The 26485-nt window shown below is 39.9% G+C and overlaps 1 protein-coding gene and 1 pseudogene across 1 annotated transcript; one reads left to right on the top strand and one right to left on the bottom strand.

The window, feature by feature from the left end:
* The first annotated feature begins 630 nt into the window (after positions 1-630).
* Positions 631-26293, top strand: TBPL2 (TATA-box binding protein like 2). The gene is made up of 7 exons (XM_045451049.1): positions 631-696; positions 3617-4077; positions 4934-5021; positions 7490-7581; positions 13786-13953; positions 18266-18360; positions 26217-26293. Exons 1-7 carry the CDS (start codon positions 643-645, stop codon positions 26291-26293), a joined length of 1035 nt encoding a protein of 344 aa, XP_045307005.1. The 5' UTR covers positions 631-642.
* LOC123583881 lies at positions 2830-3290 on the bottom strand (annotated as a pseudogene).
* Positions 26294-26485: the final 192 nt, after the last annotated feature.

Raw genomic sequence — 26485 nt, 5'->3', positions numbered from 1 at the left:
CAGCCCACCACCCCCGCCCCCACCTCCCTTCCAGCAACCCTCATGTGTTCTGGAACCCTAATGTGTTCTCTGTATTTAAGAGCCCCTTATGGGGCCTCCTTCTCTGTTTTTGTCTTATTTTTCCTTCCCTTCCCTTGTGTTCAAAGTTTCACGTCCTTTGCTGCTAACACGGAGACCTCTGCCCTTTGGAGGCCAAGGCAGCCCTTGGCAGGTACTGAAGGAAATCTCCAGATTTGCGGGCCAAGCGGCTTCTCAGCTGTAGGCGGAGTGCGGTGATTGCACCCAGGCGAGGGCCCCTTCCCTGCGGTCTCCTCGCACGCTCCCCTCTCCCTTTCTTCTAGTGACCCGTGGGCAGGCGGCTGAGTTCGGGTGCCCTCCCTGGCTCTTCACATGGCTCCCACCACGGTCTGTAGCGGCTTGGACCGGGTGGAGGCGGAGGCCCAGGGGAGGGACCTGAGGGGCCCCTGCCCAGCCCCTTCACGCCCCGACCCCCAGCTCCGCCCCGCCTCGCCATTTGCGCCCGCGGGGCTGATAAATGGCCTGTGCGCCACGCGCGCTCAGTCGGGCTCAGCTGCAGCTCAACTCGCGTGGGCGCTTCCTCCTTCCCGCCTCTCAGCTCTCCTAACGGTGGGGCCTCCACCCATGGAGGAGGAGCGGACGTACCTGGAGCTCTACCTGGACCAGTGTGCCGCCCAGGTGAGCCCGGAAGCTGCCGCCACTGTCCCAGAGGACAAAGCGCGTCCCCGCCCGGTTGCTGAGCGCCCAGTCCCCAGCCCAGAGGGTTTTGCCTTAATGAAGGCTTAATGAAGAACTCCTAGCGACCGTAAGAGGTGGGCTTGATTGTCCTCCTCTTTATGTTGAAAACTAGAAGCTTCCAGAGGGGGAATAACTTGCCACGGTTGCCAACCAGAAGTGGAACCTGGCATAGTGTGACTCCGGAGCCATGGTTCGATGGCCCCATCACGGTTATAAAGACGCAGACACGGAGAGTTTGCTTCTGTGTCTCCAGTAGCGACCTCTGGTCCCAAACTGCCTCTGCTTTGCTAGGACAAACGTACGCGGGAAGCGTTGATAGTACACTTTCAAGGGGTAGCAGCCTTGGATGCTAAGAACAGGCCTCAAAAAACAGCCTCGAGGTGGCTAGGGGTGGAGTTGGCTGTCGGCGGGGTGGAGGGTGGGGGACACACAAGGGTGGCCAAACTTGAATTGGAGACACCTGTGGCTTCTTTCAGTTCGCAGTTTTTGTTTTTTTTTTATGGAAGGCATCTAGGTTTTTAAATTTTAAAAAATGTTTATTTCTGAGACAAAGCATGAGTGGGGGAGGGGCAGAGAGAGAGAATGAGAGAGAGAGAGAGAGGGAGACACAGAATCCGAAGCAGGCTCCAGGCTCTGAGCTGTCAGCACAGAGCCCCACTCAGGGCTTGAACTCAAGAGCCATGAGATCATGACCTGAGCCGAAGCTGGTTGCTTAACCAACTGAGGCACCCAGGCGCCCCTAATTTTTTTTTTTTTTTATTGAAGAAAAGAGAGCAAGGAATCTTCAAAAAGAAAGGCAAAAGGGCAACTTTCGGGGGCAGGGGGATTTTTAAAAAGAAGACAATTAGCACTGAGGTAGAAGTAGTAAAGCCTCGGTGTTTCACGTAGCAAATGAAAGCCCATGCTGGAAAGATGAGTTGATGGTTCTGCAAAGACAGTGTAACAAAACATTTCTTCTGATGCAAGGCCAAAGATGCCGTGAATATGCTGTAAGTACATCCTCTAAAGTGTGTTCCTAGGGTAAACTTGAAAGGAGGCTGTCAAGCTTCCATTGCCATAAAACGTCCTCCTTGGATATCCTGTTGGCATTGCCTCAGGAAGCTGGGTTGCCTGGGTGAGAGCTTCCTCCCAGCTAAAATGCCTTGAGGGAAGAAGGAGAGGAGGGAGACCCCAGAGTGTTGCAGACTGTAGTGCTTTGGTGTAAACTGGCTGATGAGATAGATCCTTTCCAGCTAGTAAAGGAGAGGCCAATAAAACAATGGGGAGGAATCCAGGCCATTGTCCCCACCTCACTTTTCTTAAAGTCCACCTGTGGGTGAGGGTAAATGGGGAGAATTACATAATTCAAAATGAAACATAGTGCAAAATCTTATTTCAAGAGAATGACTGCATTCTTCTAAACAAGTGTTTTCTTTGAACAATTAGCCACCCCTGCCATCTGCTGGACTTAGAGTAACAGAACAATTCAGTAGGATCTAACCAGTTTGTTAGCTCGAGGTAGCTTTGTCACCAAGAAGATCCAATCTGAGACGTTCATGAGTGTTCAGTTGTTAGAAGTCTGATCTTCTAACGGATGAGGTTATCCTGCAAGCAGTGCTCAAAGTCTAGAATGTAGGTCTGCAACTTGGGCGAAGCAGGTGGCAATGTATGTATCAAGGTAATCGATTCTTTTCCATAAAAAAGCCCATGAATTTTACATTAGCTGTTTCCTTCAGTTGCACACCTCATTCCCTCAGTTGATATTCATAGAGGTTGAACAGCCTTCCCTGGGCTGGAAATACAATACATTGATTTAAACTATTCTTGTCATTTAAATTTCAATAACTGTTTTCCTATTGTAAATTCATGAAACTAGAACATTTACTCATTTCTCCTTTGACTAGAAGGAATAACCTTAGGTCTTCAGTGGAGTATTGATTAGCACTCACTACTCCATCTTCAACTTTGTTCACTTTTCTCTTTGAAATAGGAATTTAAAACTCTAAAAAATACCTAAATTAACTAAAGTTTATAATCAACTTACGGCATACAGTAAATCTATTCAAAGTACATACAAGTTTTAAAAATTATTTTGTCCATTGAGGCATTTTATTTGCACGTATATATTACATCTCTAGAAAAAGAATCCCAGGACTTTCCCTCCTGTGTGTTTTCATCTGTCTTCTTCATGGTCCATGATGCCAGCTGAGGTTGTCAGTACAGTGAAACCAAGCTCTTTTCTACAAGCTGGTGGGATGGGAGGAGGTCATTCTGCCATTTTTCTAGATCTTTGAGTTGTCAAATCTGGGGCTGATCATTCCATGCTTGTTTAACCTGCCTGTGAGGTTCACAACAATTTTCCCAGCTCTGGGATCATCAATGATTTCACATTTGCCGATGTAACCATACTTCATCGTCATAGTTAGGAACTGGTTGAGGACTTTGGAACATGGCCTAATAAGGACCTGGTGTTTGCCTCTCTTTTCAACATTGTTCATGCTCTTGAGAGCTTCTGCTAGGACATTCACGCACACCATTATGGAGGCACAGAAAGAGGACTCAGAGTACACACAATTTAGAGTATGATTGCTGTTTCCTTTATTATAAAATTACAGTGGTAACTTCCTACGGATCTAACGTAGGAAAAATATTTTATGAAAAATGCTGTCTCTGCATTATAAGATCTACTTTCCTGTTTCTGTTAAGTGTGCTATAACCCTGTAATATAACTTAGTGATACCTTATGGAAGGAGGCTTGGAATGACTAGAAGCTATCTTGGATTGCTTTGCATCTTGAACATGCTGCCTGCTAGCTGTAGTGGTATCCTTTTGGTGTGACATGCTATTCTGTTTCTTGCATTTTGTTTTGGAAATGGCCTAGGATGATCTCGCTCCACCGGGGTCACCGCTGCTCAGCCCGGTTGTACCTGATGATGGGTACATACCTAATACATCCAATTCAGAGACTGTGTTTAATTCACATCTTCAAGAAGTCAAAGGAGCATCTGGCCATTTCTCATCTGTGGATCTTAGCTTCCTACCAGATGAACTTACGCAAGAAAGTAAAGACCAGAGTGTTATTAGAAGCAAGCAGGACATCGAAGAAAATTGTAAAACTCAAAGTCAGCAAAGTAGGTTGTCATTACCCAGAGCACAGGACATTGGTCTGGGGTTAATCAGTGACAGCACTTTGTCAAAGTCCCATTCACAAGCATACCCTGGTGATGCTGACTCAGTCCAGCCCTCTCCTGAGAAACCAAACTCCACGCCTCTGATGTCCATAACTCCCATGACACCAGTGACCCCTGTTTCAGAATGTTCTGGAATTGTGCCTCAACTACAGTAAGTTGTTTGTGTGTGTGTATGTGTGTGTGTGTTTAATGGGTGAGCTCCTGGGTACACCGTTTATGTTCTTGAATGTGAGGACAACTAATTTCAGAATAGTAGTGTGGGGAAGAGAATTTTAGATTTAATTATTCTTTTTTAAAACATTTTTTTAATTTATTTTTGAGAGAGAGAGAGACAGACAGAGTGTGAGCAGGGGAGGGGCAGAGAGAAAGGGAGACACAGAATCCGAAGGAGGCTGAGCTGTCAGCACAGAGCCCCACGCAGGGTTCGAACTCACAAACCGTGAGGTCATGACCTGAGCCAAAGTGGGGCACTCAACCGACTGAGCCACCCAAGTGCCCTATTAATTATTCTTTTATCAGTTTTTAATGGATTGTGTCTTTAGACAGTTTGGTTATCTGTTAAATGAAGTACCAATTCTTGATCTCCTAAGAGAGGGTTAAGAGTTAGTATATACATTCTTAAGGATTATATTGTTTATACTAGAGCGCTGTAATTGCTGAGAATTGTGGTTGGGGTAGGATAAACACAAAGAATATAAAGATGTAAAATTGGATTCAACTTGCAAATTGATTTAGGATTATGCTTGCTATTTTGAGACATGGTTTTGAAAAAGATTTAAAACTTGCTTTTATTCAGCTAGTCACGACATTACAGAAAAAACTATTTTAGTACTTCACTTTGGAATTTTTACATTTTACTAGAGTTCTTCATGATACGATGTATTTCACATTGAGAATAATTCTAGGAAGTTGCTAATAGATACTTATAAGATGAGGAAGTTAATACATTTTAATGTTTTTTACTTCTTGTGTCTGATATAATTTTCTAAGTTGACTTCTTTCTTCAGGAATATAGTTTCCACTGTAAACCTGGCCTGTAAATTAGATCTGAAGAAAATAGCTTTGCATGCAAAAAATGCAGAGTATAACCCAAAGGTAAGATTTTTCGGTATTTCATTCAACAATTAGCTTCTATTTAGATTTACTTCAGTGCTTGCTTTGGCAGTACATATACTAGATTTACTTCATATGATCATGTTATTGACTCATTCCTTTGGTATTGTTTTTTTTTATTAAAAATTTTTTTTTCAATTACATTTACTTATTTTTGAGAGACAGCGCGAACAGGGGAGGGGCAGAGAGAGAGGGAGACACAGAATCCAAAGCAGGCTCCAGGCTCTGAGCTGTCTGCACAGAGCCTGACACGGGACTCGAACCCATGAACTGTGAGATCATGACCTGAACCGAAGTTGGACACTTAACCTACTGAGCCACCCAGGAGCCCCGTTTTGTTATTGTTTTTAAAACAGGAAAAAATAGTTAGTGCAGAACTGTTAACTCAAGGGATTAATTGCCTCATTGTCTGTTTTGAAGTTATAAAAAATAACCTCATTCCCTGTGCTGAATAAAGCAGTGGTTGAGCGGTTCCTAAAAGTTAAGATTTTTCCCTTGTCATTCAAACAGATTTTTCAGTATGACCACTTTGAGCCTACAAGGATGCTAACTTTCTTAAAATGCCATCATATTTCTGGAAATAGTTTTTTCTAAATGTTGTTCCACCTACCTGACACATACTTTTCCTATTACAATTTCTCTTGTTTGAGAAAGCTGAATTGTTTAAAGTGTGAAGTTCAAGCTTCTACTTACTCAAGTAAGAGTCAGGGATTTCTTTTCCCTCAAAGTTTAATAAGGTCTACTCTTTGTTGTGTCCTGCCAAGGCGAGGCATCCAATTTTTAATGGCCTATCAACCTAAGAAGTAGGTTTCTTCATTCAGTCAACATTTAGTAATTTGCTGGTCTCTGTACTTATGAGTACAGAGTAAGATCTGGTGCCTACTGGGGAGAAGTTCACCATCCTGGGTGGTGGAGGATTTATGGCGTTAGATGAAGAAGGCCGTACAGAGTTCCTACAGAAGAACCCAGCGGACCTTGTGAGCATCAGCTATGTATGGATTAAGTTGTTTTTACTGTTTTGGTAGTGTTCTTGCTGACATCTGAGTTTAAATGTACTTCAATACTACCCAGATATTTCCTTTTCCCCTTTCATGTAGGGGGCTATGATGAGCACAGAAACACAATGCTAAGCGAGGATTAGTACGGCTGCATCCATGATTGACCACACTATTAAGTCAGCATATTTAAGCATATTTTATTGCCCATCATGCTCAGTGCTCCCTCATTTTATTTTTGTGTATAGGATCTATCCAAACTTGGACTTGATAGCCAGAGAAATTCTGGCTTGGCACTTGAGCTGTCTTAAGATAGCTCACCTTAAGGTGAGGGCATCACCTTAAATGTTGGAAAACATTCACAAGATTCAATCAACTCTGTGCAGTGCTGACTCGGGGTTCTTTCACTCTCTGTCAACACTTCAAATCTGAAATTTCTAGTCCCACCTTGGTTCTGTGGAGGAGCTCTGACCCAGGGAACCTGCAGTCTTGCATACTACCCACCCCGGTTTCCTTCCCGGCTTAATGGGGGAAGATGAGAGCAGGAGAAGGGAGTGCGTGTGTAGGACCAGAAGGAGAAGCAGGTCTTTGGTGACATGTCAGTGTGGCAGCCCTCCCTTGCATCAGTACCACCTGAAGGGCTTGCCCATGCTGCTCATGTGGGGGAACCGCACTTCGAGAACTACTATGGTAGGCAAGAACTTGACAGATATATATATATATATATATATATATATATATATATATATATATATATATATAGTTATATATATATTAACTATATATATATTAACTATATATTAACTATATATATATAGTTATATATAGTTACATATATATAGTTATATATATATATAGTTATATATATAGTTATATATATATAGTTATATATATATATATAGTTATATATATATATATATAGTGGCTACTAGTACATTATAGAGTCTTGACAAGCCTGTAACATACCTCATACTTCTCCCCCCTCCCCAAATATTCTTTGAAAGAAAAAGGAAGTATTTCAAGGTAAAAAAACACAGCATCCAATTAGTCATGGTTTTAAATCTCAACCTTACCATTCCCTGTGTAATTCTGGAAGCTGAATAACCACTTAGTTTCCCTGTACACTAAATGGTGATAATCATGGACTCAGTTGAGATCTAGCATGAGGATAAAGGTGACAAAACTTTTAAACCTCTTAGCATTGGGCTTGAAATATAACAGGCATTCAAATTTTAGCTCTATTGTTATTATTCTTACCTATTTTTTCTAAGTACATTTTAGAATCATGATTGTTTTTGTTAGCATTAGCACGGGGAGAATAGACCCAGACATTTTTTCCCTTTCCCATCCAAAATCAGTTTATTCAAGACCGATTTCATGTCCGGTTCAGCTTTTCAATTGGGATAGTGTTACATCCTGGCAGAGGCTAATTGTTCTTTTGACTTTTGTGTATAGAGGTTTGCTGCTGTCATAATGAGGATCCGAGAGCCCAGGACCACAGCCCTCATATTTAGCTCTGGGAAAATGGTCTGCACGGGAGCCAAAAGGTATGCGGAACCACCTTCACTGTTATCAGACAAATAATTCCGTATGTAAAACAAGGAAGGATAGTATTCATGTTCTAAAACACATAGTAGGAACAAAATACTTTGCTAAAGAGTTTTAAGTTCATGAAATGCCACGTAATACTGACTTAGGTGTCATTTTGCGGTTCCCCTGTTAAAACTGAAGGGACTTAGCTAGGCTGCTAGAACTTGTTCTTAAGGTGCATTTAAAAACTATAGTGGGGTGCCTGGATGGGTCAGTTGGTTGGGCAACCGACTTCAGCTCAGGTCATGACCTCACAGTTTGTGAGTTCGAGCCCCACGTCAGGCTCTGTGCTGACAGCTCAGCCTGGAGCCTGCTTTGGATTCTGTGTCTCCCCCTCCCTCTACCCCTCCCCTGCTCACGCTCTGGGTCTCTCTATCTCTCAATAATAAATAAATGTTTTTAAAAAATTAAAAAAAAAAACTATAGTGGTGACAAAGCCTGTTATAAGCCTGGGGAAGTAGTTATTGTATATTTTCCTCATTGCAGATAAATGGATAGAACTTTTTAAAGGAGGTAAATTAGGCACTTCTTGACCATTAGCTTGAGCATTAGCTCAGGAGGCAACTCTTAAAAGGCTTGTTTTTTTTCTTGGATCTCCTGCAGAGGCAGCCCTGTACTGATATAGATCCTTTCATCATGAAACTGTGGTAGGAGCTGCTTTTCCCTCTAAGTGTTAGAAGATGGGTAGTAAATTGTCCGCCTGAAAGGTTGTACGAATTTCTCCTCACTCTAGAGATGCATCAAGTATTCATTTTCTCCAAACAACACTGGATGTTAATATTTTTTATATTTGTGTTTTTTATGTTATTTATATTAAATTTTATTATAATTGTTATTAAATATATATTTATATATGTTTATATTATATATACTATGTAATATATAAATTAGTACAGTTGACACAATGTTACATTAGTTTCAGGTGATTCAGCAAGTTTATACCTAAAGCTATGTTCACCATACCATCTTACCATCTGTTCCCATACAACGCTGTTACAAGGCCATTGGTTATATTCCTTATACTGTGCCTTTAATTCCTCTGACTTATTCATTCCATAACTGGGAGGCTGTGTCTCCCACTTCCCTTCACTCATTTTTCCCATCCCTCAAACCCCCTCCCCTCGGGCAACCATTGGTTTGTTCTCTATGTTTCTAGGTCTGCCTCTGCTTTTTATTAATTTTTTTAAGATTCCACACATAAATGAAATCACATGGTATTTGTCTTTTTCATATAGTATTTATTTCACTTAGCATAATACCCTCTAGGACCATCCATGATCTCTCAAATGGCATGATCTCATCCTTTGTTATGGTTGCATAATCTATTGATTTGTATACCACATCTTCCTTATCTATCAATGGACACTTCGGTTGCTTCCATATCTTGACTATTGTAAATAATACTGCAGTAAATATGGGGGTACATTTATCTTTTCAAATTAGTGTTTTTGTTTTCTTTGGGTAAATACCCAATAGTGGAATCATTGGATCGTATGGAATTTCTATTTTTAATTTTTTGAGGACCCTCTATACTGTTTTCCACAGTGGCTGCACCAGTTTATATTCTCACCAACAGCGCACAAGGGTTCTTTTTCCTCCACATCCTCACCAACACTTGTTATTTCTTGTCTTTTTAATTTTAGCCATTCCAACAGGTGTAAGGTGATGTTTCATTGTGGCTTTGCTGTGTTAGTTCCCTGATGATGGGTGATGTTGAGTATCTTTTCATGTGTCAATTGGTCATCTGTGTGTCGTCTTTGGGAAAATGTCTGTTCAGGTCCTCTGCCCATTTTTTAAACAGATTTTTTATATATTTTTTTGGTGTTGAGTTGTAGAAGTTCTTTATATATTTTGGATATTAACCCCTTATCAGATATATCATTTGCAAATATCTTTTATGCAGTAGACTGCCTTTTGGTTTGTTGATGGTTTCCTTATTGTGCAAAAGTTTAAAAAAATTTTTTTAAACATTTATTTATTATTGAGAGACAGAGAGAGACAGACCATGAGCAGGGGAGGGGCAGAGAGAGAGGGAGACACAGAATATGAAGCAGACTCCGGGCTCTGAACTATCGGCACAGAGCCCGATGTGGGGCTCAAACTCACGAACCGCGAGATCATGACCCGAGCCAAAGTCGGACGCCCAACTGACTGAGCTACCCAGGCGCCCTGTGCAAAAGTTTTCACTTTGTAGTCCCAATGGTTTCTTTTTGCTTTTGTTTCCCTTTAGGAGACCTATCTAGAAAAATGCTGCTATGGCTGATGTCAGAGAAATTGCTGCCTATGTTCTCTTCTGTATTTTTTATGGTTTCAGGTCTTGAATTTAGATCTTTAATCAATTTGAGTTTATTTTTGTGTAGGGTGTTAAAAAGTGGTCCAGTTTCTTTTTCTTTTCTTTTTTTTTTTTTTCTTTCATGTAGCTATCCAGTTTTCCCAGCATTATTTATTGAAGAGACTTTATTTTCCCTGTTGTGTACTCTTGACTCCTCTGTCATAGATTAATTGGCCATATATTTGTGGGTTTATTTCTGGGCTCTTTGTCCATTGATCTAAATGTCTGTTTTTTGTGCCTGTTTTTGTTTTTTGATTACTACATATTTGTAGTTTATCTTCAAATCTGAAATTGTGATACCTCTAGCTTTGTTTTTTTTTTTTTTTTCTCTAGATTGCTTTGGCCATTTGGGGTCTTTTGTGGTTCCATACAAATTTCAATAGTATTCTAGTTTTGTGAAAAATGTGGTTGGTATTCTGATAGGTATTGCATTGAATCTATAAATTGCTTTGGGTAACAGGGACATTTTAACAATATTCTTCCAATCAATAAGCATGGAATTTTTATCCATTTGTTTGTGTCATCTTCAGTTTCTTTCATCAGTGTTTATAGTTTTCAGAGTACAGGTCTTTCACCTCTTTGGTTAAGTTTATTCCTAGGTATTTTATTCTTTTTGGTGCAGTTTTAAGTGGAGTTGTTTTCTTAATTTCTCCTTTTTTTATTAGTGTATAGATACGCTACCGATTTCTTGGTGTTAATTTTGTATCCTGCTACTTTACTGAATTCATTGATTACTTCTAGTAGTTGTTTGGTGGATATTATATATAGTATGTCATCTGCACATGATGACAGTTTGGCTTCTTTACTAGTATGAATACCTCTTATTTCTTGTCTGATTGCTTTGTTTAGGACTTTCAGTATTATGTTGAATTAAAGTGGTAAGAATGGACATCCTTGGCTTGTTCCCGATCTTCGTGGGAAAGCTCTCAGTTTTTCACCACTGAGTATGATGTTAGCTGTGGGTTTTTCATATATGGCCTTTATTAGGTTGAGGTATGGTCCCCTAAACCCACTTCGTTGAGAGTGTTTTTTATCAAAAATGGATGTTGAATTTCGTCACTGGTTTTTTCAGCATCTGTTGAGATGATCATATGATTTTTATCCTTCATTTTGTTGATGTCATGTGTCACGTTGATTGATTTGTGAATATTGAATGCTTCTTACATCCCCAGAATTAATCCCATTTGATCATCACGCATAATCTGCTTAATGCACTGTTATATATGGTCTGTTAATATTTTGTTGAGGATTTTTGTATCTATATGACAAATCTATTCTTAATCCATATTTTCCCCTACCTGTTTTTACATGTTCTTTATATGTATCTGGGTAAATTTCTGGGCTGTCTCTTCTGTTGATCTATGTATTCTTGGACCTAGAAGTCTCCCATTAAAAAAAAATTTTTTTTTAATCTTTATTTATTTTTGGGAGAGAGAGTGTGAGTGGGGGAGGAACAGAGCAGGAGGGAGACTCGGAATCTGCAGCAGTCTCCAGGCTCTGAGCTCTCAGCACAGAGTCCGACACAGGGCTCGAACCCATGAATTGTGAATTCATGACCTGAGCCAAAGTTGGACACTTAACCAACTGAGCCAGTCAGGCACCCCCATAAATCTCCCCTTTTTAGGTCCTTATTGGACGACTCTGCAAGGTATCTGCAAGGATGTTCATTTCAGCATTGTTTAAAATGGGGGGAGACAAATACCTGACAATAGATCTTTGATTAGATCATTAAATTGTATTTAGCTATTAAAACATACACATTTTGAGTTGGAAGGATGTCACATTGTGTTACGCTGTAGGAGAACAGGAAACTAAATTGTAAGTTTATTATCCAACTTTCACTTTAAAGTATGCTTATATTACACACACTTTCATGAGTATCTTTCCCTATCTGAATTCATTTGGTTGCCAAAATCTAATGGTGAAAATTCAGATAGTGAGTTCAGATAATGAGGTACTTCTTCCCCAAAACTATTTGGTTCTTGAGTCTTGAACAGAGATTTGTGAAATTTTGGTTAGTCTAAGAGCTATCAGAATTATCTCCAAAAATTTATCCAAACCTCTTCTCTTTAGTTGTAATAATTGGAGTTTGCTAGTGAAGGTTACCTGTGTTTGCACAGGGAAAGTACACAAACGTCAAATTTAATCAATGGTTATCACTGACAATTTAATCAGTGTCACCACCACTGGTTCTTACTCTATTTTCTAATGTTTGTATAAGAACATGTATGTAGACTTTAACCGTAAGTTGTTTGGGAATTTCTATGTCCTATTGACAGCTGATTTCCAACAAAACTACAGGGTTCCCCAAACTCTTAAATTTTGACATTATAAACATCAGCACTATGGGAAACATCAGCAACATAGCCAGTTAGGCAAATGTATGTTTTCAAAATTGAGACTGTATTTATTTCCTTGCTAACTTGGAGACATGGCCTTGGCAGGGACATCTCAGGAGTTAGAAGTGGGTGAGGAGAAGAAATGTGAAGTGAAATATGTGATGTAATTCATACACTTAAGAGGGGCAGTGTTGTGAAGGCTCTAGATAGGAAAGAGAATGGAGTGCTTCCTTTGGTCCAAATGTTCAATCTGGCTCTTCCAGGTGCTTCTGATTTTCAACATAAAGATGAGGGTGGAGTTCACATGGTTCACCCACCAGGTTTCCATTCTGTTTGGCAACCCCTGCTGAGACTCCTTGTTTTGTTTTGCCAATGACCAATGAAAAGCATATAATGAAAAATAAATCCTCACTTCTCAAGACTTGACATTCTCTGACCTGGATTTCAGGCTGGAGCAGGACAAACACTTAGAAGAATATGGCCACAAAGTGGAATAAATTTCTTCCTTTCTCATATGGCGTGTGTTTAGTGATAATTCTGTGAGAAAGCCTGAGCAAAATTTGTTAGGTTTTGAGGTATTTTTGTGCTAAAAAAAAAAAACCAAAAAAAACAAAAAAAAAAAAATTATATATAATTTGTCCCATAAAGAACCTGGTCCTGATATCTTGTCTTTGCTACCCAATTGGCATACCTCTTACTTCATGTTGATTTTTTTTTTCTTTTTGTATACACGTGTCCGAATTTTTGTTGCTGTTGTTCCCATCTACGTGACACAAACTTTTAGACCAGATGGATGGTTCTCAAACTTGACTGAGCATTAGAATCTGGAGGGCTTGTTAAAACACAGACTGCTGGGCCCCAACCCCAGAGTGCTTGAGGCTGGGACCTGGGGCTTTGCATTTCTAACAAGTTCTCAGGTGCTGATTCTGCTACAGGTCTGAGGACACACTCTGAAACCAGTGGAATAGCTAATTTTATCTTCTAACATTTAAAACAATTAGAAGAGAAAAATAGGGGCACCTGGGTGGCTCAATTGGTTAAGTGTCCCACTTCAGTTCAGGTCATGATCTCGCAGTCCCTGGGTTCGAGCCCTGCGTTGGGCTCTGTTCACCGCTCAGAGCCTGGAGCCTGCTTCAGATTCTGTGTCTCCCTCTGTCTGTGCTCCTCCCCTGCTCATGCGCTCGCTCTCTCTCTCTTAAAAATAAGTAAAGATTAAAAAAATAATTTAAAAAAAGAGAGAAATACCCTATATGTGTAAGATGACAAATGAAGATGGAAATGTATTTCTGATTTGGTTTTTACTGGGTGCTAGGGACAAAAGTAGGGGAGGTTGGTCCTTGTCCTCAGCATCTATAGGTGTGTAGTATACATTGAAAGACCAACATGGTACAGATGCTAAAGATACAATCAGGGAAGTGTGTGAACACAGCCCAAGCAGTAGAGGGGACATAGTGATTAAGACCTCTTTAAATACATTTGCCCCTCCCCAGTGAAGAGCAGTCTCGACTTGCTGCGAGGAAGTATGCTCGTGTGGTGCAGAAGCTTGGGTTCCCGGCCAGATTCCTCGATTTTAAAATACAGAACATGGTTGGAAGCTGTGATGTGAGATTTCCCATCAGGCTGGAAGGTTTGGTGTTAACCCATCAGCAGTTCAGTAGGTATGACGGTTATAAAACTTTCTGAGTTTCCCGAGGTATTGAAGTTGTATTACAGGCAGGCTGCTTACATAGTGTATCTTTCAGAGAAAGTGTTGTGCTTTTTTTGTTTTTGTTTTGTTTTTTTAAGACTGTAGGTAAAAGGATTAAGATGCTGTGCTTGTCTTTACTGGTTACTGTATGTGTTCAATCTTCTGAAATAGTGGGTCTCAAAATTAAATTGCATAGTAATCACCTGGACAGCTTATTAAAGCACTTTCCTGGGGCGCCTGGGTGGCTCAGTCGGTTGAGCGTCCGACTTCAGCCCAGGTCATGATCTCGCGGTCTGTGGGTTCGAGCCCCGCATCGGGCTCTGTGCTGACGGCTTGGAGCCCGGAGCCTGTTTCGGATTCTGTGTCTCCCTCTCTCTCTCTGACCCTCCCCTGTTCATGCTCTGTCTCTCTCTCTCTCAAAAATAAATAAAAACATTAAAAAAAAAAAAAAAGGCACTTTCCTGCCTCGGCTGCATCATCATTGATTTTTGCCTGAATCTGCAGTTCCAACAGGCTCACAGGTGATGTCAGTACTGCTTGCCAGAGGCTTGAGACTCCCTAGTGTGCAGATTTCTGAAACAGGCACACCCAGCTTGGCAGGGGTGGTGGCAATGGCCGGGAAAGAAGCAGTATGAGATGGGTAGGCAGGATGGAAGGGGCTGATGACTGGCAGGGGAGAAAGGGTCAGAGAGAAGATGGAAAAAGAATGGCCTAGCACGTTCTATGAAGGCAGTCCTACCTAGTTTTTGTCCTATTGAGTTTGAGGGGGTTTTACATGTGTGTAGCTATGGCTCCCACCCTACAATTTGTTCGTTAGTGGGGTCCTGGGAGTATCTCTAGCCTGCTTCTTCAAATGTAACTTCCCAGCTCAACAGCAAATGTACCAGGTCTGCTTTCCTCAGTTGCATTGGTGCTTCTCCCAGCCTGTTCAGGCCCTCGGCAGTGATGGAGGCTGACTGGTCAGCACCAAAAAGCCCCCTGCCCTGGGGCATATATACCTGGCCAAGGCCCTGTGAGCTGCTTAGAATCACAGATGCTTCACCTGCGAGTGATCATTCCCATTTACAGAGTGAATAGGGATCCTATAGCTGTGCTGTCTCTGACATTTGTTAGCTTTCTTTTTCAGACATGGTCTGAACAGCCGTTAAAAATTGCTTTGTTTTTTCCTAGTTTTTCAAAAATCTCAGTTCATTCTGAGATTTAGCTTTTAGGATATTCTTCAGGCTATGTTTATTTCCCCTTGACTGTATTTTCTTTTTCCCTCTGCATTAATTTTTTTCAACATATGCTTATTGGATACCTATGATGTTACCATTGAGTTCAACTGTGAAGCACCCCATGCAGGAAACGCTGCCTTTTTAGGTACCTTTCTCATTCTTCAATCTTGGGAAGGGTTGTAGATTAATAGTAAAGCTTTGTTTTTAAGGACCTCTTAACACATGAGGCATCTTTTCTTCCAGATTCTCAACCGTGGGCCTCTGGTTTGTCTCTCAACCAACTTTTTCTGATGAAAGATCTCTGCCTGGATTCTATGTCTGTATTAGACTTACCACTCTGCTTTCTGGCCACTTAGGCCTCTAAAATTACGTGTACAATTTCTCCCAAATTTCACTTTATTTCTTTTTCACCAACATTGTCGTCTTTGTAGGTCAGATTTAAGTCTAGGGTAGGAGTACCCCTTGTCACTACTTGTGCTTTCTGAAAGATAAAATTGCCACTAGGGGAAGATGAGAACTCATCCTATGCACTGATTTCAGCCACTTGGAGTGGGTCCATTACTTGTTCTGTCTTCCTTCCAAAGCAGTTTTAGGATCTCATCCATCTTTTTTTTTTTTTTTTTTTAATGTAGCCATAAAGCCTGCATTATATTCCCACTACTATCTATTTCTAGTCTTATCCTTGTCTCCTCCAAAAGTTTGCCACTTGGGCTCCACCCTTAGGATATGGATTATAGCTCCAATGTGTGGACTGAGGGCATTGAGGCATGAAAACACTTCTTTTTCAACAGGTTTGTATCTTTAAAATGAGACCTCTCTTTAATTGTCTGCAACCCTGTCAGGGAACCATGGCATATACCAGTTGTAATTATTAGGTTAAGTTTGCCCATGTTAAAACCTCAAGTTCTTTTCATTCTCCTGGATCTACAAATTTGTGTATCAGCATCTGATACCGTAAGTATCCCCTAGTTAATGGGCACCTCCTCTGTCAACATTTCTATGCCATAGTTGTTTCCAGTTTTCTCTGAACATTGTTCTCCCTTCCTTTACTTTCTAAATCAAAGATACCGTGAAAACAAATACTAAGTGACTAATATCTAGGAGGCTACCGTGTAGCATATGCTATGGTGATCATGACAGTCATTACAGCCATGGTCCCTTGCCCTCATGGAGCTCACTGTCTTAAAGGGAAGACAGAGAAGCTAAAGTTAATATGGTAACTATAAGGGTGAACACCCCTTGGAGTGCTATGGTACCATTAAGCAGGATATTTCACAGGGTGGGGGGAATGTGGAGGTCAAAGTTCTTACGGGAGGTAACACTGAAGCCAACACTTGAATGATGAGTTGAAGTTGGGTTGGCTAAGAGATTGGCAAGTGTTAGTTGTTCTTTATCCTCATAAAATTCTGTCTCTAACCAAGTCTCTTTTCTTTTCCCCTGGCCTTAACCTTCCTTTGAAATGAGGCAGAGAATAAATAAAATAAAGTAGATATCTTACTGGAAGTTCGTTATGCTGGTATCTTAAAACTATGGTTCTGAAAGCCAATTGCAGTTTGCCGTCATTTATATACTGAAGACTTTGGTTTTCTTGTTTCCTTTCTAGAATGCTAAGATTCTGTTGGAAGGTGAAATGGAAACATTTCTTCTGTGCCCCTAGCTTTCACTTTCTTGGCTAGAACTTCATAGCTCCCATACAAGTTTTCCAGGGTTCCTGCCAGTATCGTTGTCTCCCCAATGTTGAGAAGTGGTAAGTGAATAAAGTCTTAACAGGCTCTCTGCACGAAGAGTGATGTCCTAGGAAGACAAGTCCACCCATAGCAGCCTCCATACACTTCAGCAAGTGGTCTCACCACTGCAGTGCATCTTTCTAGTACCAATAAGAGATTTCACATCTGCTGTTGTAGGAGACTTATAACATTGCAGAATGGAATGGAGTTTTTCTCTGTGTTCTGGATTTACCCTTTAAATGCAAAGATTTATGTGTATTGTGTTTCATTTGTCAAATTTCTTCTTTTTCTTATATCTGTTCTTCATTAGTTGTTGCTTTTATTTCCTCAGCCTCCTCTTAACTTTTGACTTCTTTTTTGAAGTCTCTTCAAGACTTTTCTAGGAGTCTCTACTTCTCTCTGCCGGAGCCTGGAGAAGCAGTACTTAGCCCTATCATCCTTCTACATTTGGTAGTAAATACAACCAAGTTACCATTTATAGGAACAAATCCTAAAGTTTTTGAAGTTTTTCTTTCTTTTTCTTTTTTTTTTTTAAAGTAATCTCTGCACCCAGCGTGGGGTTTGTACTCACGACCCTGAGATCAAGAGTCCCATGCCCTTCCAACCCAGCCAGCCAGGTGCCCCACAAATCCTAAATTTTTAACACTTGGGACAGTTTAGTTTTCTTTACAGCACCTTTCCAGAGACAAATGATAGTGGTCTAGAAAATTTTTTAGGTTCTATCTGCTAAAATTGTTAGCTTTAGCAGTTTATAAATGCGTATAAAATGTGCTCATTATTGAGAAACTTGGAAAACTTAGAAAACACGTTTATGTATTTGTATTGATAGGTTTTTTTTTGAAAGATGGAAAACATTTAACCAATAAGATCTTAATACATTAAATTTGATGCCCTAAGTTATCTTAATTTCTAATAGCTTAGGATGATCTGCACTTTGAAAAAAATCTTAGGACCAAAGATGAGTTTTGCTCTTGACTCTACCGTAAGAAATTGCCTACAGCACTCCAGAGTACTTCTATTAAGACTGGCCCGGGTGGCTCAGTCTGTTGGGCGTCCAACCTCAGCTCAGTCATGATCTCACGGTCCGTGAGTTCGAGCCCCGCATCGGGCTCTGTGCTGACAGCTCAGAGCCTGGAGCCTGCTTCAGATTCTGTGTCTCCCTCTATCTCTGCCCCTCCCCTGCTTATTCTCTGTCTCTGTCTCAAAAATAAATACAAACATTAAAAAAAAAAAGGCCAAAAGTTCTTGGTAAAATAGCTTCAATATTCTGGGTCTTGAATATTATGGGAAAGTGGTTGAATAGTACTATTTTTAACTTTTCCCCTTTATATCTTAACAGTTATGAACCTGAACTTTTTCCTGGCCTTATTTATAGAATGGTAAAACCACGAATTGTGTTGCTTATCTTTGTATCCGGAAAAGTTGTGTTGACAGGTGAGTTCTAAGATTATTTTCTGACTTTCCTAAAATTCAGTAGCTGTGTGTATGCTTTGCTTTTCCTCTTAAATAGCTTTGTTCACCATTATAAAGCCTTGCTATTGTAGAAGACCTGGGGGGAAAAAATGAAAAGTAGAAATGATTATAACATCACCCATTGGTCTCAATATCCAAAATGATATAACTTTTTTTTCCATGTTTTTATTTTCTTTTTATATGTATATCTATCTTAACATCCTTAACATCCTCTTAGAATACTTTTAAGAGTATTCTCTTTTTTTTTTTTTTTTTTTGTGCACAGTATTCTTTTTTTTTTTTTTTTTTTTTTTATGTTTAGTTTTGAGAGAGAGAGAATGACAGGGTGTGAACAGGGGAGGGGCAAAGAGAGAGGGAGACACAGAATCTGAAGCAGTTTCCAGGCTCTGAGCTGTCAGCACAGAGCCCAATGCAGGGATTGAACTCGTGAACCGCAAGATCATGGCCTGAGCTGAAGTCAGTGGCTTAACCAACTGAGCCACCCAGGTGTTCCTCGGCTACAAATGTTCTAACAGAGGGGTCATCAAACCTTTTTCTGTAAAGGGCCAAATACTAAATATTTTAAGTTTTGTGGCCCATAGGGTCTCTGTTGCAACAACTGAACTCTGCCATTATAGTATGAAAGTAGCTATAGGCATTACCTAAAGGAAAGGGCTCTGAAATGTGAATTTAATATAATTCATATAATTTACATGTGTCATGTAGTATTTTTCTTCATTTGATTTTTTTTTTTTTTTTTTGCCCCCAATCATTTAGGCCATTGAATTTAAAACCATTTTTAGCTCACACGCTGTGCAAAAACAGGACTAGATTTGGCCAACAGCCTGTTTCCTACTTCTGTTCTCACACTTTATCATATCAAACTTATTTTCCATTGCCAAGCATTTAAATGTTCTTTCTTTGTTTGCTGCTTATAATGGCACAGACTTTGGCTATTTTTATGTGTGGAGAATTATATTGTTAGTGTGGATGCTCAGAAATGGAACTTTTGTTTAAGGATATGACTACTCTTAAGGTTCTGAATACAAATTATCAAATTGTTTTTTAAAGGGATATACAATATAGTTCTCCCATATTCTATGTTCTTAACAGCAATGATTTAAGTATCAACCCTCAGTAGTATTCAAAACAAAAATGACATAAAAAAAACTTTTACTTTATAAGTGAAAATGATCTCATTGCTTTAACTACATTGGCAATCAGAAACAGAAATTGATGACTTTTCTAAGATAGTCAAGAAATAGCATTTTGTCTTTTGTAGACATTGTGTACATGACTTAATCTTTTCTGTCTAGTGTTTTATTATTTTTTCCCTAAGGTTTGGTATGAGTTTGCCATAATACTAAAAGTAATTACTCTTTGTTTTATACTTATGGCTTTTTCCAGTTGACTTATTTTTACATAAACAAGGGTTTTTTAAACTCTTGAGGTAAATGGTTGAGATTCTTTCCATACCATTCTACTGATGTTTGCTATTCTTGTCTAATTTTGTCTTACTTTTTACATATTTTACTTTTCTGTACCAAGATGAATGCCAAATTTATATAGCAGGGGCCAAAGTGATTAGGACCCACCCTCACATAGCCAGCCAGCCATCTTACCACTGCATATTACTCTACTTAATCTTAATTTGTGATCATTCCATTTGACCTTTATATATGGGTCTGTTCTCTAGTCTTGCCTTTGCTCCAGAATTCTGTGATAATCCTATTGTATATATTACTATTGTGGTATAAATGTGCCTTAATTTTAGTGGTCTTTATTTCTGCTAGGGTCAATTTCCCCTCTCAGTTTGCTTCTTAGCTCCTCTTGAATATTTAGTCTTCCCAATGAGCTTTAGAATTTTACAAAATCTTGTCCCATCTAAAAAAATTTGAGATTTTTGCATTACCTGAATTAATTTGGGGAAAAATGATAAAGTCATCACTCAGCATCCCAAAACATGGAATTTCTGTTCTTAAGTCTTCTTTTAGAACTCTCAGTAAAGTTTTATAGTTTGTTTTACTGTAACAACTAATGTGTCTTCAAAGTGAGGAAAGCCTGTTTGGAATTCAAGAACGTTTTGAATACAGCAAAGCTATAATTTCTCAGATGCTGCCAATTTAGAGTCTAGAATAATGAAGACCTCCTAGTGACTGACTTAAAGTTTACTTCTGTATATCCTGAAGGAAAGGGGGAAAGTCTGCCAAGTAAATTGAATAGTATAAATACTGGAGCAAACATATGCCATACTATATATGCCCTACATATGCCCTACATATAGAGGGGACAAACTTTTCAAGACCTTTGGAAGATACTTTCATGTGCATGCTTATATAAGTATTAATCAGTCTTATTAACAGTGCCAATTGACAAGTACTATAATAGGCTAAATCTTTATTAGGAGTACACAAAAACAAATCTCTTTAAATATCTTTCATTAAAACCAGCTTGGGGCGCCTGGGTGGCTCAGTCTGTTAAGTGTCCGACTTCAGCTCAGGTCACGATCTCACCGTCCGTGAGTTCGAGCCCCGTGTCGGGCTCTGGGCTGATGGCTCAGAGCCTGGAGCCTGCTTCCGATTCTGTGTCTCCCTCTCTCTCTCTGCCCCTCCCCCATTCATGCTCTGTCTCTCTGTCTCAAAAATAAATAAACGTTAAAAAAAAAATTAAAAAAAAAAAAACAGCTTTCCTACTTACCCCAATTAAAACAAACAAAACTTGCATGTACACATTTGCTACAAATTTCAAATCACACAAATAAAGAATTGTCCACACGTTATACTGAAGACCATGCAATACACTTCCCTTAAAATTTGTTACGCATTCAGCATGTAGAACAAACAAAGCTAAATTTCTCCATTCTTGCAAGATGTAGATCATCACTTTTGTGAAGGGGAGCAGGGAGGATGAGATGTATTAACTGAAGTGCCCACCACCTTCAGGTACTCGCTTTGTCCCTCAGCTCTTTGGATGTCTGTGCAAACACCTGTGTGGTTTTGGGGGGCCACCTTCTCCCTTTTCCATCTTGTCAGGTGAAGGAAAGAGAAATACTTTTAGTGGTGAGAGGCAGCAGGTGTGGTGGCTAAGAGGCTGGGCTCTGGAAACCAATGGTCTAATTCAAACCCAGGCTTTACGATTTATTGGCTGTATGACCTTGGGTGAGTTTAAGTTCTCCACCTTGATTTCCACATATGTAAAGGCAGGTGGCCATAGAAAATACCTGCTAAATGCGAGGAGGCAGAAAAGCAGTGCCTGGTGTATGGTAAATGTGGTATAAATGTTAGCTGTTATTCCCTTGGTGAAAGCCCAGTCTTATTTTTTCCCCTAGCATTGAAAGATTGGAATTTTGCTGTGATGCCTTGCCCTGATGATAGGAATATGAAGTCTAAAGAGGCTTTAGTCTATGGTCTAAAATGCCTCACATGTATCTCTTTCCCTCTAGCATAATGGACTTCTTAAGAAGCTGGGTTTTTGTTACGTAGGGTCACTCTCAATCAAGCAATTCTTGGAAATGAGGAGGTCAGAGGGCAACATACAAATGGCAAGACTTATTAGTGAGTAGGCCAGAGAGATAACACGATCCCTGTCAGTGGTTACCAGGAATCCCCCAACAATAGCAAGTTAGTATGAACTGTAAAATGTGTACTTTGAAGGGTTGAATGCTATTTTTAACAAATTGTAAGACTTTCCCTGATGTAGGAATAGAATTGGAAAATCTAAGTAGTATTGGAAATTGATATTTGGGCTGGCCAAGGGGTAGGAATGAACTTTTAAACCTTATTACAGATGGTAGATATTTCATAAAGTTCGGGTGACTACCAGCTACACATACTGGACGGGAAAGCAAATATAATACCCTCCCCCCACCACCTCACCCATGGCCGGAATCAGCCCTGGGGAAAGGAGACAGACAAATTATGTGCCACTGGCTCTTACAGAACCAGATGATAAACTATGTACTTGGACAAGCCAGCCATCCCAATGTCCCTAACCCTGAAGCACATTCTCCTAGGACCGTAAAAATAGCTTAGATTTTATAAAATGATACGGTTTGCAGAGGACTTCTTACAACATTCACTCATGTCATGCTTACAGCTGCCCTCTGAGAAGGCTATTGTCCTTATTTTACAGGTAAGGAAAAGGAAACTCCGAGGTTAAACAATTTGCCTGTGATTTCAAATCTAGTTAATGGTAAAGCTGGTATTTGGGCTCATATAGTTTGATTTCAACGCCAGTCCTTTCTTCATTATGACAGCCACAGAATTTCCTCCTCCATCACCCTGGTCAGGAACGGTGTTTATCCCCAAAAGTGGTGGTCGTTTTCTCCTGCAGGAAAAGACTGAGAGGCCAGTCACCTAATTGGAGCCTGGTGTTTTAAATTGGGATATCTGATAATAGATTAATAGGACTAGCGGACCAATTTGGGTTCCCATAAAGTTGTGATACCAATATTTCAGTGAGGAAATATTTGACTAGATTGACCAAATCCCCTCATTCAAGTACCCAGTTACAACTGCTGGCAAAGTTTATTTGGTGACTTTTAGATGGGACACTGGATACGTGAGGTCTTCACCCATAGCTGTTATTCATGATTCAGGGGAACTTCAGCTTCTTGGGCCTCATTTTCCACATAGGAAATGAAAGAAATTGTATTAGCTAATTTCCACAAAGCTCTTTTGTGTCTACTGATGTTATTCTATCATATAAAATAATGATCACTGTCAATGTCTTTTCCCTCCTGGGCAACGGGTGTGTTTTGCTCTTCAGGGGATGCCAGAATGCTAAACTTGTTGGGGCTTGAAAATCCTCTTAGGTATGATTTTTTTTTTTTTTTAATTTACATCCCAATTAGCTAGCATATAGTGCAACAATGATTTCAGGAGTAGATTCCTTAGTGCCCCTTATCCATTTAGCCCATCCCCCCTCCCACAATCCCTCCAGTAACCCTATTTGTTCTCCATATTTATGAGTCTCTTCTGTTTTGTCACCATCCCTGTTTTTATATTATGTTTGTTTTTCTTCCCTTATGTTCATCTGTTTTGTCTCTTAAAGTCCTCATATGAGTGAAGTCATATGATTTTTGTCTTTCTCTGACTAATTTCACTTAGCATAATACCCTCCAGTTCCATCCATGTAGTTGCAAATGGCAAGATTTCATTCTTTTTGATTGCCGAGTAATACTCTATTCTATATATACCACACTTTCTTTATCCATTCATCCATCGATGGACATTTGGGCTCTTTCCATACTTTGGCTATTGTTGATAGGGCTGCTATAAATATTGGGGTGCATGTGTCCTTTCGAAACAGCATACCTGTATCCCTTGGATAAATACCTAGTAGTGCAATTGCTGGGCTCTAGGGTAGTTCTATTTTTAGTTTTTTGAGGAACCTCCATACTGTTTTCCACAGTGGTTGCACCAGCTTGCATTCCCATACGTATGATTTTTAAGTGTTACAAAAAACTGAAGTACATAGTTATCTTGAATGTCGGACCTAGATCCTCCATTTCTCAATTAAATATAAAAAGAACCTTGATTTTGGTGGGTGAGTGGGTGTTTGCTGTATCTACTATACTTTACTGTCTCCTGTTAAGAAAGCTTTCACATTCAAATGTACCTAAAAGGGGGAAAAGTCCATCAAATCAGAGGCAGAATTTTTTTTTTTTAATAAATGTTTCCCCAACTCACTGTTTGGTTTCTACAAAACAACCACTTTAGAAATGAAAATTTTAGTGCTGTAACAAAAATCTGAGGCTTAAGGGATTTTTCCTGCCCCAAAGGTACAGAGTTTCTGTTACCCATGTCAGTAGTTTCCCCTCCTCTCCTTCCTTCTCCCCACCCCACGTCTTTGAGGATGGAGACTCACATGCAGTAAACTCCTTGGAATAAGTAACTTTTTGTCCTTGTCTATCAAAAAAAAAATTTTTTTTAAGCTTATAAGGACTTCATCTTTGATTCTTTAACATTTTTTAAAATTTTGAGGTGAAATTCACATAATATAAACTTAACCATTTTAAAGTGAATAATTCAGTGACATTTAGCATAGTCACAATTTGTGCAACCCCGCCTCTATTGAGTGCCAAAACATTTCCATTACTCCAAAATAAAATCCCATATCCTTAAGCAGTTTGCTCTCCATTCCTCCCTCCCCTTAGCCCTTGGCAACTCTGTGGAATTACCTACTCTGGATATTTCGTATAAATGGAATCATAGAGTATGTTACCCTTTGTGCCTCGCTTCTTTCACTTAGCATAATGTTTGTTCCTCCCTACCCCCCCCTCCCCCCCGAGAGAGGCAGGGGACAAAGGCTAGAGAGAGAAGGAAGAGGGAAAGCGAGAGAATCCCAAGCAGGCTCCAAGCTGTCAGTGCAAAGCCTGACACCGTGCTCAATCTCACAAACTGAGACCATGGCATGAGCCGAAACCAAGAGTCAGACAACCAACTGAGCCACCGAGGCACCCCTGGCATAATGTTTTTGAGGTTCATCCACACTGCAGAATATATCACAACCTCATTCCTTTTTGTGGCTAAATAATCCATTGTTGGGGGCGCCTGGGTGGCTCCGTTGGTTGAGTGTCCCACTTTGGCTCAGGTCATGATCTCACAGTCTGTGGGTTCAAGCCCTGCATCGGGCTCTGTGCTGACAGGTCAGAGCCTGGAGCCTGCTTCAGATTCTGTGTCTCCTGTTCTCTCTGTCCTCTCCCACTCATGCTCTGTCTCTGTCTCTCTCTCAAAAATAAACATTAAAAAAATATCCCATTGTATGTGTATATTACAACGTGTTTATCCATTCATCTATTGATGGACACTTGGGTTTCCACTTTTTGGCTATTGGGAATAATGCTGCAAGGAATCCGTGTGTGCATGCATGTTGTTGGAGTATCTGTTTTCAGTTTGGGGACAAATACCCAGGAGTAGAATTGCTGGGTCATCTGGTCATTCTTAACATTTTTGAGGAACTGCCAAACTGTTTTCTACAGCGGCTGAATCATTTTACATTCTCCAGGAAGAGTCTTTATCAGTGTAAGACTCTTCATGCTAATAAGTTCTCTTCATGCTAATAAGAGAATTAACTTGCTTCTTGCCAATGATAGCAGATAATAGTTTCCCAATTAGCTGAGAGCTCCATATGAACATAAGTACTACCAGTCTAGAACCCTTAATACAATGTGCCTGCATAGCTTTGAAGGTGGAAGCAGTTGGTGGCAGTGAGTGGTGGTGAGAGATAGATGAGCAGGGCCTGACTGCTGTCTCTCAAGGGTAGGGACCTTGTCTAATTCATGTTTTTATCCATTTTAATCCCTAGGACAATTAAAGATCCTTGAAACTTCAGACTCTAAGGAGTGACAGTGGCACAGTTTTCCTCCTCTAATAATCTCTCCTTATACAATGAAATGGAAAATTTTTGCTGCAGTTTGTCTCACTCTGTTAGGCAATATTAGGGAATCAAGGTGTCAACTAGACATGAGGGGATCCAAGGAAGTCCCTTGTGCTGGCAGCTGAGTGCCCACAGGTGCTGACAAAAGTCATGTTCTCTGGTCATGTTCATGGCATGCTGAGAGATAACATTCCATATTTCATACTTTGTGAGACTAAAGATGAACTGATACACCCACACAGCAAAGTACTAGAAAGCTCTGCTCTAGGGTATGTGTTCATGGGAATGTGGCTGTCCTCACCAAATTCTTTTGTATTTACCAAAATGTCACTTCTCAGGTAAACCTAAAGAGATATCTTCATATTAAAGGTAATTGGAGGTGACAGATGAAATTTTATTCTTAAAACAATTTTGGTATTTTTATATTAAATATTATATAAACTTGGATTTCTTTATAGGTGCCAAAGAACGTTCTGAGATCTATGAAGCATTTGAAAACATCTATCCTATTCTAAAGGGTTTTAAAAAAGCCTGAGTACGTCATTCAACCATTCAGCATCTCATAATATATTGGTTTGAGAATGTGCATGAGCCCAGCACACAAACACGCACATTTTGACTTTATTTGTTAAAGGATGATTCTATATGAGTATTCATGCCTAAAAACTAAAGAAACTTCTTTTTCAAAATGACACCCATATTACTTTGAAAATTGAACAAGTAAACT

Source organism: Leopardus geoffroyi, chromosome B3 (genome assembly GCF_018350155.1).
Source record: "Leopardus geoffroyi isolate Oge1 chromosome B3, O.geoffroyi_Oge1_pat1.0, whole genome shotgun sequence".
Classification (NCBI taxonomy): Eukaryota; Metazoa; Chordata; class Mammalia; order Carnivora; family Felidae; genus Leopardus; species Leopardus geoffroyi.
This window is presented reverse-complemented; position numbering and strand designations above follow the sequence as displayed.